The following is a 16351-nucleotide window of genomic DNA, read 5'->3' as shown; positions in this document are numbered from 1 at the left end:
ACTAGTAACGAATTAGTATAATACAAAAGTTATAATACTTAAAAATATAAGCGTTTACAATTGGGACTTCATGAATGGTTTCAAATATGTCTCAAATGAATCCTGTACTGGCTTTTTATTCATTGGACTCATTTTGGCAGATTCGAAGATACGCTCATAAACATTTCCATCATAAGCACCCAATACTGAATTCAGAACTCTGTCATCGAAATCAAAACCATCTGTGAGGGCTACAGCCTCTGGACGAATCTTCTGCAATGCCACTTCTAGACGTCTTTGCAAAGACTTCACATCGGCTTCAGTCAATGGAATGAAACGTAAAATATCACTTAAATGCCTTAAGGTTATGTGAACCAAATATAATTCGACTAGAGTCTCCATGACTGCTTTGGTGGGTGGAGAAAAGTTTGCCGAGCGGGGACCGGTAATAGCTTTGCAGAATATTTCAGCTACAAATTGACGTCCATGGTACTGGAAAATTAAAAGAGATTGATAGTGTTTATTAGATATTAAAGAGAAACTGAAGGAAAACGTGTAAATATAGCATTATTAGATTTAGAGGTTTCATGGAAGATAGGGTAAATAAAAAAATATGCCCAGTACCCTCAATAAAACACTAATTGAAGCAGATATTGCCTGGATCAACGAATCCAATTATATGTTTATACCAATTACATTAGAAGTCTTTATGTTCTCTATCCTCTACACAGGAACTTCATTCCTTCTACCGAACTTCATTCCTTTTATTGAAATCATAACAATTTTGGACCATGATTTGAATCGATATTGAAATAGTACAGTAAATGCTTCCCATAGTTATATGCTATGCAATTGGATAAGACAAATTTGCCCCATTTTTTTATTTAGCTCCCATGAGATTCATTTTCTCTAATTTTTGGCCTTGAGCTACTAGAATAAACGAATTGGCTGACTCAAAGACCAAATATACGGATTAAAACTATTCATAAATAGATACAATGGCACAGATAAGCCTACATACCTTTGCGTAAATGACAGTAAACTGAGAGTCACGTAATGAGGATATAATATAGCCCCATAAATGTTTGTTAATAATAACAGTGGTGGCCATGGAGAACAATTTTAGCAACATTCGATATGTGGCGGAAAAACTCTATCGTATATAAATTTTGCTTTATAAAACGTATATTTTGAGTGGGGTATGTAGACTTTTCTGTGCCACTGTATATCGCCCATATAAACAGATTTTAAAATTTGACTTTGACTTAAGCCACCGAAATCTCCAAATTTGATCTACTGATGCACTCGCCAACCTCGAAAAGACCAAGTGGAACCAACTATTCTCTGGCACCTTGATGATGAGGTACTTCAGAACTCCCGTCTCTGAGCACACGAGAAAATTTACCAAATTTGCTGCTGCAAACGTGCAGATTCTTGTTGTTGTTTTCTGAGCCACTACAACCTCCATCCAAGAGACCAACTTTCAGCCAAATCGGATAAAATGAGGCTTCTTAGAGCACAAGAAGTCAAATCCGTGGATCAGTTTATAGACCGATTCGGATCATATCTGGCACGGACGTTGGAAGTCAGAACAGAAGCCTTTGTGCATAGTTTCAGCCAAATCAGAAGAAAATTGAGTTTTTTAGGGGGCCATCTGCCCGCCTATGACGGCGAAAGCCTGGGTACAAATCGCGGCGTGAACATCAACCACATTTTCAGCGGTGGTTATCCCCATACAAATGCTGGCTACTTTTGTAAGGTATCCGGCCATGTTAAAACTTCTCTATCAAGTGGTGTTGGTAAATGGACGCCCCTTATCATTGGGCTTAAACTTTAATCGAACTGCTCATTGATATGAGGAAAGGTCCTCTGTTCGTTAATTGAATGTTCATGGGAAATTTAGTGGTAGTAGTAGTCAAATCCGGGCATTGATTTATATGAGGTTCATATCAGTTTATAGACCGATTCGGTTCATACTCTTCACGGATATTGGAAGTCAGAAAAGAAATCTTTGTTCCAAATTTCTACAAAAATCGGTCTAAAATTGAGGCCTCTACACTGATAGAAAAAATGGGTCGCAAAATCATGCACCAATGTTGTCAAAATCATACACAGAAGTTATTGGAAATATTGTAAACTAGCGTGGATGATTTTGTGAACACGCTTTGTTTTTTTATTCACGGACCGTTATGATAACCAACCCTGTGGTGACTTTGCTATGCCGTGTTTGATTTTATCTATGGATCTAGGGGCACAAGAAATCGAAACACGGGGAGGGTTTTATATGGGAGGATTAGCATTAAAAGCACTCTGGGAGGTGGGGTAAGTACCCTCCAGAAAAGTTTTTTGCTTTAATAACCAGCCAAAAAACCACCATATTTTCTCTTTTGTTAGTTGTTTATGCCTTAAATAAAATTCTTACCTCAGCTGCCTGTGTTAGCTCTATGCCACTGTTGTTAAATGCTTCTGGCTGTGTTTGTCCCGCCATCATTCTCTCGGAGAAGCTTTCGAAAGCTATACGAGTTTTGCTAGAATTCAAAAACAAACACCAACAATGTAATCAAAGCTCCAAATTTTCAATAAATCCTTATCAAAACTTACTGTGCTGCGGTATATTTAAAGGCATTTATGATGCACTCCCAGGAATTGTCCCATTTCTGGAAAGAGTTCTTCTCTTGTCCTTGTCTCAAGTATTCCACACTGTTTAACATTTGTTTACCTTCGACCAAATATGACCATGATTTCATTAAAAATCTGCCAATTTGTAACAATAGGACTGTATTCTCTCCCTCATAGGTATAGGCGGCCACGGCATTGCCATAAATATTGCCAATATTGGCTGCAGTCATGAAGCCATGACCACCGCAGGCCAAACGCAAACGTTCTATGCCCGCACAGGCATCGGTGGTGCATAGCACTTTAAGGGCACAAGACAGGGCATGAGCTTCGGGCATGCGGGTGTATTTGCCATTGTTGATTTCTTGCATGGTTTCATTGTAATATTCCAACACTTGCTCAGCAGCCACGTCATAGGCGACTCCGGAAGCAATTTCAGGGAAAATTTTAAGCTGTTGGGTCACATGATCCATAATTTGGGGTTCGGGATCACTGTAATCATATAACATAGAGATATGATATCACAATTATATGACTCTAGGGTAGGTTTTTCTAAACAACTTACTCTGGATTAATGGGACTTTGTCTTCTTACAGCCGAATAACGGGCAGCGATTGTGGCCGCCTCCAAAAGATATACCGAATCCATTTTAACAATTAAACAACGCGTATAGACCATGGTCATATAGGTCAATTTGGTGTCAGGACTCTCTATGAATGTACCATCAGGCATAACTTTGGCATTTTTCATTAACATTTGATCGCGGGGTATGCGAACATTCTTAAGGCCCAAGAAACCTTGATTCACAGCATGCATGCCAATTTTTTTGCCTATCTCACCAATATCAATGCCCGGCAAAGGCATATGGGTTTCCAGATCACGAACTTGTACCAGAAACATTTGAATGCCTTTGTTCTCACCATCGATGTACAACTGGGCTACAACATTGGCATAATTGGCGGTATGACCCACTAAAAACAGAAAGCGATAAAGTTAAAATTAAGATTAAAGGACATTTTGTTGAGGTTAAATTATTTACATCCTCCAGGCCACCATTTGTATGCTTGCAGACATGGTGTATTGAGCACAAACTCCTGGGTTTTGCGATCATAGTCGGCTCTTGTTTGTATGCCTCTCAAATTCGTACCATGACCCAGTTCTGTTTGTGCATAGGTGCCAATAATATTGCAATTCTCTGCTAGTCCCACCCATTTTTCCACTTGCTCGGGTGTACCTTGACCCTTAAGCACATCGACGAACATGGTTATGTGTATGGTGAAAGGGCTGTTTGCTGGGAATATGCCAAAACTGCTGGCATCATAAATACCTCTCCTGAAATATTATGAAAATCGGCTAAATGAACGAAACGATTAAAATCTCCAATCTCAAACTTACGGCCAAATTTCTTTTCCACCGGGATTTCTTTCTTTCTGTAATCGTCGCAATTTCTTGGCAGCCTTGGTACCCTGTTCAACGGCACGATTGTAGACGCCTTCATGATCGAGATATTCATGCTTTATGCCATAATCTTTCTCAAAGTCAGAGAAAAGTTCTTTTTCTGAAAAGGGAAAAAAGAAAAGAATTATTTTTTGAAACGGATTACTGAAACCAGTAAAGGTAAAAGTCGGTGGGGGCCGACTATATAATAACCTATTTCACAGAGTCTACGTCATACTTTTAATACATAGAGCCTATGTAAGAATCTAGTCACACCTTGTAAGATTTTCTTACGATAGGATCTAAATTGTGGCTACTACAGCCTTAAAGGGCCATATCGGAAGAATGATATATATATGGGAGCTATATCTATATCTGTTTCGAATCGACGTCAAATAGAACATCTCGTGCTAAATTTTGTAAAGATCGGACCAAAATTGTGACTACTACAGCCTTAAAGGTCATATCAATGCAAATTTTGCCCATGGACATTCGACTAAGGAACAGCGGCAAACTTCTCACATATCAATGAGTGCAGTCCGATTCAAGTTTAAGCTCAATGATAAGGGGCCTCCTTTTTATAGCCGAATCCGAATGGCGTGCCACAGTGTGACACCTCTTTGGAGAGAAGTTTTACATGGCATAGTACCTCACAAATGTTGCCAGCATTAGGAGAGGAAAGCCACCGCTGAAAAATTTGTCTGATAGTCTCGCCAGGATTCGCACCCAGGCGTTTAGCGTTATAGGCGGGCATGCTAACCTCTGCGCCACGATGGCCTCCATATCAGCTGAAAGATATATATGAGAGCTATATCTAAATCTGAATCGATTTTAATGAAATTTTGAACACGTATTGGTATGTCACATTAAACATATCCTGCTAAGTTTTCTTAAGATGGGCACAAAATAATGGCTACTTATGGTATCTACAAACAAAGAGAAACTTTTTTGGTACGAGTATCCGTAATCAAAAAAAAAAAAAATTTTAACACCCAACCTATACTTCTGGAAACCAGAGAGCCGAGCTTTTAGTACAGCTTTCAAATGCTAACTACCTGTTTAAGGTAAAATATTTAAGGAGTTACAGTCATTTTAAGTTATAGTGATGTTCTAGTTATCCGACCCATAGACATACTTAATTGAGTGTGAGGCAACCGCTGCACAGTGGGAGAAAATCCACACAAAAAATTTAAATTTTAAATGGTTGAGCTGAGGTGTTAGCGAGATCATCTGCAACACTTCATGGCTCTAGGTTGCCCGGGCGCCTTTTAGCAGGCCCCAAAATTTGGTCACCCCGGTATTTAGAAAATTTGGTTAGAGCTGAGGTGTTAGTGAGATCATCTGGAACATTTCAAGGCTCTGGGTTGCATTTTAGCCGGCCCCAAAATTTGGTCACCCCGGTATTTAGAAAATTTGGTTAGAGATGAGGTGTTAGTGAGATCATCTGAAACATTTCAAGGCTCTAGGTTGCCCGGGCGCCTTTTAGCAGGCCCAAAAATTTGGCCACCCCAGTATTTAGAAAATTTGTTAGAGCTGAGGTGTTGGTGAGATCATCTGAAACATTTCAAGGCACTAGGTTGCCCAGACACTTTTTAGCAGGCCCCACAATGTGGTCACCCCGTTATTTAGAGAATTTGTTAAGAGTACCAAATCTTCATTTGTGTACCGGTTTCTAAATTAAGTTTTTGCTGGATAGTGCTCAAAAATCGTTTTCAGAAAAATTCAACATTTCCTTTTTTGGGTTTTCACACATCACTCATTTTACAAATTCATTTCTCTGACATTTAATCAAAAAATGTAAGAAATTTCGGGCATAGGTAATGTCTATATCAGTATTTTTAGTAAATTTTTAATGTGAAAATGAAAAAAATGTTTGCATGGATTTAGGGGACATATGGATGTGGACTTTTGGAATTTAAGAACTAGGGGCTTTTCCATTTTTTAATAAAAACTTCAAATTTCACTTAAAACGCATCTACAATATGTCCTCTTCACAAAAAGAGAAGAAACAAGTTAAGGCGTGCTAAGTTCGGCCGGGACGAATCTTGGGAACCCACCACCATGGATTCTGGTAAAAATTTATACAAAAATTTTGTTGAAGGACATAATTTTGTTCTACACACCAAATTTCTGTCAAACCAGCAACAATTAAATCTTCTAGGAACCGAAAAAGGTGATCGAGAGACCGGTTTACATGGGAGCTATATCAGGTCATAAACTGATTTGGACCGTATTTGGCACAGTTGTTGAAAGTGGTAACAGAACATCGGATAAAAATTAAGGCTTGTAAGGGTTCAAGAAGCCAAATCGGGAGTTCGGTCTATATGGTAGCTATATCAGGTTATAGACCGATACGAACCGTATTTGACACAGTTATTGGAACTCATAACGGAATACTATGAACAAAATTTTAGCTAAATCGGACCAAAAATTCCGCTTCCTGGTGCTCAAGAAGTCAAATCGGGAGATCGGTTTATATGGGAGCTATATCAGGTTAAAGACCGATTTGGACAGTTATTAAAGTCTTAAAAGAACACTACATGGTCAATTTCAGACGATAGGAAACCTGGAAGTATTGGAAGAGGTTTCCGATAGGATACCTGAGACGAGACTTATGGTCGAGTGCGATTGACGAAAGCTCGGGTATAGCTCTGCAAGTTAATGCAACACGGATGGAACAATGCTATAGGGCAGAGTGAGCATGGTGATTTGCATTGAGAACCCAGAGACTGAGATCAGTGCTTCTAACGAAATCCTTATTGTGCAGTCCTAAATCAGTTCATGTCTGTTATTGTGACTGCACCTAAGTGCCGGTTATTTGTTAGCCTCGAAAACCGGGCATTGACATAGGAAAGATCACCAAAACTCTTCCGCTCTCCGCAGTGCTTTGGACTCGACTTTATGTGTTGACTCAGGTATCCAACTCATCCATTTCTTCCAGGCTTCCTATCGTCGCCTCGATTATACCAAGATGGTATGACCTGCTCCTCTCCGATATTGAGAATAGCCTCCAGTGCTGTAGTGAGCGTGGTCCTCATCTCAACACCTATGCCAAGACAACGTGTTGTCTGAACCTGTGGTATTATCTTTATGTTGAATTTTTTCTCCATCGCAGTCCACCAAACCATTGGGGCTTAAGTAAGTATTGGTCTAATCTTGTTCCTATAGAGCTAGTGGATTATCTCGGATTCAGGCCCCACACCGAGCCTATGGCCCTTCTAAATATTGGGTTGCCCAAAAAGTAATTGCGGATTTTTCATATAGTCGGCGTTGACAAATTTTTTCATAGCTTGTGACTCTGTAATTGCATTCTTTCTTCTGTCAGTTATCAGCTGTTACTTTTAGCTTGCTTTAGAAAAATAGTGTAAAAAGAGTATAATCGATTAAAATTCATTCTAATTTTTATTAAAAAAGCATTTACTTTCTTTTAAAAAATCCGCAATTACTTTTTGGGCAACCCAATAGTACCCAACATCTATGGGTCTTCTCGGAAAGCTCCCGAATGTGATACTTCCAGTTCAGTTTCCTGTCCAAGATCACTGTAAAGTATTTGACCTTGAAATATTACAACATTGTAGTAGCAGACGCTTTCAATCCATCCTCAGCCAGCTAAAGTATTAGGCTATTTATGGTTGATTAGGCTATTGATGGTGGTCTACCAAAGGAGTGGGTTAGTAGTAGATTTGGTTAGTAGCCCCCCTGTGGAGTGCCCAGTATCACTTTCTCCCTTATATTTATCCACCTGTCCCTTAGCATGTGGTTTATCCAATCTCTAAGGACTCGGTCCACACGTCAGTGGTCAAGGATTGGATCAATGTGTCGGTCCTCATGTCAATGCTTGCCGCCAATGTGTATGCACAACGTCGTGCAGAGCAGTCTCCACGTTCTTTTCCTTGACATTAACATGCTATTTGTATTTGAGTAGTTTTCTGGATGTCCTACTCTTTATCATGGTATCCACAATACTTTACATGGTTTTGTGTAGAAAGGACGTAAGGCTTATAGGCCTATAGTCCTGTGATGTCGCATAAATTCCCTTGCTGGGCTTGGGTAAAAATACCACCTGTGCCTCTTGCTAGGCTTTCGGAGTATATATAAGTCCTAGGTACACTGTGAATAGTAGTGGGCAGATGAGGCGCCAGATAGTCCGCCACCTTATGTTCGTAGCGTTCGTTTATTGCCCATGGTCGTTTCCCAACATCAAATCTCTACCATAAAGGCCTATTAATTTTCAATAAGACCAATTTATAACCGTTTCCGAATTGACACTTATACCGTTATTCTACTCATATTGAGTGTGAGCAAAATTTTAACTTCCCATTTTATGCCTATAATCTGCCATCATAAAATGAACTATAGGCACCTCAATGAGTTGATTTGGTTTTTCCCCCCAAATAAATAATAAGGTCAAGTGTGTGCCTATCTGGCATAAGTTTTAATAACATTATGCATTTATAGAAGGTTGTTTGATTATAAATTTAAACAATTGTTGCACTAATTAACCAAAAAAAACTTTCCGATAATTTGAATGGTGTTTGATTTGCCTTCTAAAGTGTGTCGAAATCGCAACGGATAAGCTACCTATCGAAGAGATAAGATCGTGCATTAAGCAAGGGATATTTCAGCTGCGATAAAAGATTCATTGCAAAAATTTTAAATAGCATTAAAGTGGAGGTGCGGCACTTGAAAGTTAATAATGGCGCCCTTGCCGATAATATTCAAGTGCGACTCATTCTTTCTTTTATGCACCCATATGTGCTGGCAGTAAATGCAACATTTTAGAGGTGAATAATAAATTGATTTCACGGAAACGATATAATGTTAATGAACCCCTACGACTTTTGTTGAAGGGGGTTCGATATGAAGGTTTTGAAATGTCAAAGAAAGTGAGGAACTAGTCTATGATGTTTAAAATATGTCTGGTCTAGAATATGATTATTGAGTGAGTCCTGCCGATTGACCTATACATCATATTGGGTAGCCTAAAAAGTAATTGCGGATTTTTTAAAAGAAAGTAAATGCATTTTTAATAAAACTTAGAATGAACTTAAATCAAATATATAATTGCCATTTTGTTCGATAACCTTTTGCCATCTTCCTGGCAAATTTAGTATTCCACGCTCATAGAACTTCTGGCCTTATGTGCAAAAAAACTGAACCAAGTGCGATTTTATAGCCTCATCATTGCCGAAAGTTTAACCATTTAAGGAGTTCTGCAAAGATCGAAATAAATGGTAGTCTGATGATGCAAGGTCAGGGCTATATGGTGGATGCATCAAAAGTTCCCAGCCAAGCTCACTCAGTTTTTGGCGAGTGACCAAAGATGTGTGCGGTCTAGCGTTGTTCTGGTGGAATATGACACCTTTACGATTGACCAATTCTGGTCGCTTCTCCTTGATGGCTGTATTCAATTTGTCCAATAGTTGACAGTAAACATCCGAATTAATCGTTTGGTTCCTTGGAAGCAGCTCAAAATATACCACAACCTTCCAATCCCACCAAACAGACAGCATAACCTTCTTTTGGTGGATATCAGCCTTTGAAGTGGTTTGAGCTGGTTCACCATGCTTGGACCAAAAGTGAAGATTTGGCAGCCCTAACAAATTTTCGATAAATCAAGGTGACCAACTTTAGGTGCCGGCCATAAGGATCCCGTGCAACCAGGGCCTTGAAATTTTGCACATAATCACGCTAACACCTCTGCTCTAACCATTTCAAATTTCATAGAGATATATCTACCCATTCTCACACTTCACATATTGTACTAGTTATACCCACCACCGAAGGATGGGGGTATATTCATTTTGTCATTCGGTTTGCAACTCATCTAAATATCCATTTCCGACCCTATAAAGTATATATATATTCTTGATCAGCGTAAAAATCTAAGACGACCTAGACATGTCCGTCCGTCTGTCTGTTGAAATCACGCTACAGTCATTAAAAATAGAGATATTGAGCTGAAATTTTGCACAGGTTCTTTTTTTGTCCATAAGCAGGTTAAGTTCGAAGATGGGCTATATCGGACTATATCTTGATATAGCTGCCATATAGACCGATCCTCCGATTTAGGGTCTTAGGCCCATAAAAGCCACATTTATTATCCGATTATGCTGAAAAAGGCAGGTTAAGTTTGAAGATGGGCTATATCGGACTATATCTTGATATAGCTGCCATATAGACCGATCCTCCGATTTAGGGTCTTAGGGTCATAAAAGGCACATTTATTATCCGATTATGCTGAAATTTAGGACAGTGAGTTGTGTTAGGCCCTTCGACATCCTTCGTCAATTTGGACCAGATCGATCCAGATTTGGATATAGCTGCCATATAGACCGATCCTCCGATTTAGGGTCTTAGGCCCATAAGAACCACATTTATTATCCGATTGTGCTGAATTTTGGGACAGTGAGTTGTGTTAGGCCTTTCGAAATTTTTCTTCAGTTTGACCCTGATCGGTTCAGATTTGGATATAGCTGCCATATAGACCGAACTCTCGATTTAAGGTTTTGTGCCCATGATTTTTTTCGGGCATTTATTGCACGATGTCGCCGAAATTAGGGGCAGTGAGTTAAGTTATGCCCCTTGACATACTTCTGCAATATGGGACAGATCAGTCCAGATTTGGATATAGCTGCCATATAGACTGATCTCTCGGTTTTGGGTTTTGGGGCCATAAAAGGCGCATTTATTGTCCAATTTCGCTGATATTTGGGACAGTGCGTTGTGTAAGACACTTCGACATTTATCTGCAACTTAACTCAAATCGGTGCAGATTTGGATATAGCTGCCATGTAGACCAATCTCTCGCTTTAAAGTCTTGGCCCCATAAATGGCGCATTTATAGTCCGATTTCACTGAAATTTGACACAGTGACTTATGTTAGGCTTTTCGACATCTGTGTCGTATATGGTTCAGATCGGTTTATTTTTAGATATAGCTACTGAAAAGACCAATATTTTGTTATACACAATTGAACAAAAACTTGTACTTATTAGTACTTGGTCCAAATCGGAACATATTTCGATATAACTGCTTTGGGACATAAGGACATATGCAGTTTTCACCGGATTTTGATGGAAGGTGGTTTACATATATACCCGAGGTGGTGGGTATCCAAAGTTCGGCCCGGCCGAACTTAACGCCTTTTTACTTATTTTTAAAGATTATGTTAGATGTCTTTGATTGCAATTTCAAGCTCCAGGTCAAAGTGGTAGTTTGATTAAAACAAATGCTTTTATTCTGCACCCTTAACGAATATACAGAAACGATATGAAGTAAAACAAGTAAAAGCTTGCTAAGTTCGGCCGGGCCGAATCTTATATAACCTCCACCATGAATCGCATTTGTCAAGTTCTTTGGCCGAAATCTCTCTTTTTGCAAACAGTGATATAAGAAAAGAATTGCTATGCTATTGGAGATATATAAAGTTATGGGCCGATTCAGACCATAATTGAATTGAATAATAGGGGCTCAAACCCTTTAATGGGATCAAGAAGTAATATAGGGAGATCGATTTCTATGCATACTGCATCAGGCTATAGACCGATTCGGACCATATTTAACACGTATGTTGAAGTCAAGATCCCTGATGCTTAGCACAGTTGTTGAAAGTCATAGCGAAACACGTCATGCAAAATTTCAGCCACATCCGATAATAATTGAGCCCTCTAGAAGCTGAAGAACCCAAGATCGGTTTATATGGCAGCTATATCAAAACATGATCCGATATGCCCCATTTACAATCCCAATCCACCTTCACTCCTAAGAATAATTTGCGCCAAATTTCAAGGGCGTAGCTTTACTACTTCGAAAGTTAGCGTGCTTTCGACAGACAGACAGACGGACGGATGGACGGACAGACGGACATACGGATGGATGGACAGACGGACGGACAGACAGACAGACGGACGGACGGACAGACAGACGGACAGACAGACGGACAGACACGGACGGACAGACGGACGGAAGGACGGACAGACATGTTAAGATCGATTAAAAACGTCATGAGGATCAGACAGAGACAGACGGACGGACGGACATGACCAGGTCGACTAAAAATGTCATGACGATCAAGAATATATATACTTTATGGGGTCTTAGATGAAAATTTCCAGGAGTTACAAACATAATGACGAAATTAGTATACCCCCATCCAATGGTGGAGGGTATAACAATTTTTAGTTATCCCCGGCGTTTTTTTCAGTAATTAATTTGGTTTTTATATGTTGGTAAAATCTTCCAACATACGAAAGGACGGACAGACGGACGTACAGATAGACAGATAAACGGACAGACACGGACGGACAGACACGGACGGACAGACACGGACGGACAGACACGGACAGACAGACAGACACGGACGGAAGGACGGACGGAAGGACGGACGGAAGGACGGACGGAAGGACGGACGGAAGGACGGACGGAAGGACGGACGGAAGGACGGAAGGACGGACGGAAGGACGGACGGAAGGACGGACGGAAGGACGGACGGACGGAAGGACGGACGGACGGACGGAAGGACGGACGGAAGGACGGACGGAAGGACGGACGGAAGGACGGACGGAAGGACGGACGGAAGGACGGACGGAAGGACGGACGGAAGGACGGACGGAAGGACGGACGGAAGGACGGACGGAAGGACGGACGGAAGGACGGACGGAAGGACGGACGGAAGGACGGACGGAAGGACGGACGGAAGGACGGACGGAAGGACGGACGGAAGGACGGACGGAAGGACGGACGGAAGGACGGACGGAAGGACGGACGGAAGGACGGACGGAAGGACGGACGGAAGGACGGACGGAAGGACGGACGGAAGGACGGACGGAAGGACGGACGGAAGGACGGACGGAAGGACGGACGGAAGGACGGACGGAAGGACGGACGGAAGGACGGACGGAAGGACGGACGGAAGGACGGACGGAAGGACGGACGGAAGGACGGACGGAAGGACGGACGGAAGGACGGACGGAAGGACGGACGGAAGGACGGACGGAAGGACGGACGGAAGGACGGACGGAAGGACGGACGGAAGGACGGACGGAAGGACGGACGGAAGGACGGACGGAAGGACGGACGGAAGGACGGACGGAAGGACGGACGGAAGGACGGACGGAAGGACGGACGGAAGGACGGACGGAAGGACGGACGGAAGGACGGAAGGACGGACGGAAGGACGGACGGAAGGACGGACGGAAGGACGGACGGAAGGACGGACGGAAGGACGGACGGAAGGACGGACGGAAGGACGGACGGAAGGACGGACGGAAGGACGGACGGAAGGACGGACGGAAGGACGGACGGAAGGACGGACGGAAGGACGGACGGAAGGACGGACGGAAGGACGGACGGAAGGACGGACGGAAGGACGGACGGAAGGACGGACGGAAGGACGGACGGAAGGACGGACGGAAGGACGGACGGAGTAATTATTATCTTACACAGCAGAAGTTGACGTTAATTTATTTCAAACATTCAATACCAATGTTACTTATTGCAGTTTGCAGTTTTTTTTTATAAAATGTAATTATTTGCACTTCCGTAAGAATAAACTCGCTGTAGATTGCCAATCACACATTCGGCTCACAGGCTAAAAGTTAGATTGGTCTAAAGTTCAAGAAAGTAGCAATTTATAATAAGCCGGCGCAAGATGTAACTAAATCAATTTTGAAAATGACATCTCATTTTAATTTTTATACCCAACACCATAGGATGAGGGTGTACTATTTTAGTCATTCCGTTTGTAACACCTAAAAATATTGATCTACGACCCCATAAAGTATATATATTCTTGATCGTCTCAACATTTTGAGTCGATCTAGCCATGTCCATCCATCCGTCCATCTGTCGAAAACATGATAGCGCTCGAACGCGTAGAGTTAGCCGCATGAACTTTTGCACAGATACTTAATGTTGTTGTAAGTCTTTGGGGATTGCATATGGGCCATATCGGTTCAAATTTAGATATAGCTCCCACATAAACCGATCTCCCGATTTGACTTCTTGAGTCCCTGGAAGCAGTCCGTCCGTCTGTCGATATCACGATAGCGGTCAAACGCGCAAAGCTAGCCGCTTCCCTACTACTACTACTACTACTTATTGGTATAGGTCGTTGAGGATTGCAAATGGGACATATCGGTTCAGATTTAGATATAGCCCCCATATAAACCGATCTCGCAATTTGACTTCTTGAGCCTCTGGAAGTCGCAATTTTTGACCAAATTGGCTGAAATTTTAGCGTTGTTCTGTTACGACTTGCAACAACTGTGCCAAATACGGTTCAAATCAGTTTATATCCTGATATAGCTCCCATGTAAACCGGTCTCTCGATCATCTTTGTTCGGTTCCTCGAAACTGTAATTTTTGCTGCTTTGACAGAAGTTTGGTATGTAGAATAAAATTATGCCCTTCAACTAAATTTATTTTGTATAAATTTTTAGCAGAATCCTTGGTGGTGGGTTCCCATGATTTGGCCCGGCCGAACTTAGCACCCTTTTACTGGTTTTCAATTTTTTCTGTTCAATGGGTATAAATCCCTTAACTTAATCGCTTAAAAGAACAACACTTGAAACTTAACACTTTCAAATATAGTTTTGATTCCTCATCAAGATCTAATCACACTATTAACTATTCCTGTGGAGTAGTAAGAAGGCGATAACAAAGTACTAAGGTTAGGTAGTAGTAACAGTCATAATTCAGATCTTTGCCTTTAAACGTTGAAACACTCGCGGCACATTATCGATTTCTTTGTAATCACTGTATGTAGAAAATTATGTATTCAATTTTCTTAGATTATTACTATTGATCACCCTTTTATTACCGATTTCACGTTTGTGCTTCAATTTGTCAACTCCACCATGATACCATACGGCGATTTCCTCACTTTTGCAGGTGGCATTTTTACGTTCTTTGACTATGTCTGGATTATGGGTTGAAGGAACAATGGAAGCCATGATGTTTGTTTGTGAGTTTTGCTTTTTAGAGAAATATTGGGTTTGGTTTTATTTATTAATGAAAATAAATATTAATTCTTTTTGTCTTTTGTTTAACACTGTTGAGCACACTATTTATTTATTAAACCGTAATGCAATTTCTTTATTGTTTTTAGTTATTAGATCACAATTAAAGTTGTAGCTTAATTATTGAAGCTATGGCTTAAGCGCATGCAAGTTCTATAACAAACTATCAACTGAATACTAATGAGACTGAGCGAAAGCTTTTATAGAATTATTATCAGTGGATAAGAAGGTATCGGCGTCGATCTTACTCTACCAATTCTATGAGTAAAAAGAAGATTAGGGCAGCCCGGTGCGGTGTTATTGGACTTCAAATCTTATTTTTTATCAAGCTATACCATTAGAGATGCCATGTCTGCAAATAAAATGTTGAAAATACCCAATCTTGGGACCAATTATACCCGATAATATCATTTTGGATTGTTCAGATCAGAATTGAAGAGCAATGATTGAAATCAGGTTTTTGTTTTCATAATGGCTGCTTTTCGTACGATAATGAATAAATCGAATTTTTCCTTAACCAATTTAAAACTAATCCAAAGAAATTGTTTTTTAAGAAATCGGCGCAAGTTTCGGTTTGATTAACGAAAAACCTTTACAAATAAAACAAAACAAGTAAAAGCGTGCTAAGTTCGGCCGGGCCGAATCTTATATATCCTCCACCATGGATCGCATTTGTCGAGTTCTTTTCCCGGCATCTCTTCTTAGGCAAAAAAGGATATAAGAGAAGATTTCCTCTGCTATTAGAGCGATATAAAGATATGGTCCGGCTTTGTAAAAGGTCAGCCAATTCGAATAAGAATTGCGCTTTTTGGGGGCTCAAGAAGTAAAATAGAGAGATCGATTTATATGGGAGCTGTATCGGGATATAGACCGATTCAGACTATAATAAATACGTATGTTGATGGTCATGAGAAAATCCGTCGTACAAAATTTCAGGCAAATCGGATAATAATTGCAACCTCTACAGGCTCAAGAAGTCAAGATCCCAGATTGGCTTATATGACAGCTATATCAGGTTATGAACCGATTTGAACCATACTTGGCACAGTTGTTGGGTATCATAACAAAATACGTCGTGCAAAATTTCATTCCAATCGGATAAGAATTGCGCACTCTAGAGGCTCCAGAAGTCAAGACCCAAGATCGGTTTATTTGACAGCTATATCAGGTTATTGACCGATTTAAACCATACTTGGCACAGTTGTTGGATATCATAACAAAACATGTCGTGCAAAATTTCATTCCAATCGGATAAGAATTGCGCACTCTAGAGGCTCAAGAAGAAAAAACTCAAGATC

The 16351-nt window shown here is 40.7% G+C and overlaps 1 protein-coding gene across 1 annotated transcript; it reads right to left on the bottom strand.

Annotated features, from left to right (window-relative positions):
* Positions 1–54: 54 nt before the first annotated feature.
* On the bottom strand, positions 55–15051 carry LOC106083479 (probable peroxisomal acyl-coenzyme A oxidase 1). Its single transcript, XM_059368846.1, has 7 exons — positions 14855–15051; positions 3991–4153; positions 3635–3927; positions 3161–3566; positions 2581–3087; positions 2402–2507; positions 55–471 (listed from the first exon to the last, which is right to left on the bottom strand). The coding sequence occupies exons 1-7, from the start codon at positions 14985–14987 to the stop codon at positions 55–57; spliced, it is 2025 nt and encodes a 674-aa protein (XP_059224829.1). The 5' UTR covers positions 14988–15051.
* Positions 15052–16351: the final 1300 nt, after the last annotated feature.

Source organism: Stomoxys calcitrans, chromosome 5, assembly GCF_963082655.1.
Source record: "Stomoxys calcitrans chromosome 5, idStoCalc2.1, whole genome shotgun sequence".
Taxonomy (NCBI): domain Eukaryota; kingdom Metazoa; phylum Arthropoda; class Insecta; order Diptera; family Muscidae; genus Stomoxys; species Stomoxys calcitrans.
Note: the sequence above shows the minus strand (reverse complement) of the source record. Positions and strands in the feature narration are given on the sequence as shown.

Bases quoted from the DNA above. Each gene is read 5' to 3' on its own strand.
- LOC106083479 (XM_059368846.1), bottom strand. From the start codon at position 14,987: ATGGCTTCCATTGTTCCTTCAACCCATAATCCAGACATAGTCAAAGAA. The intron at 4,154-14,854 runs GTAATAAAAGGG...TTCCCTTTTCAG, and splicing joins GAAGCACAAACGTGAAATCG to AAAAAGAACTTTTCTCTGAC. The intron at 2,508-2,580 runs GTAAGTTTTGAT...TTTGAATTCTAG, and splicing joins TTTAAATATACCGCAGCACA to CAAAACTCGTATAGCTTTCG.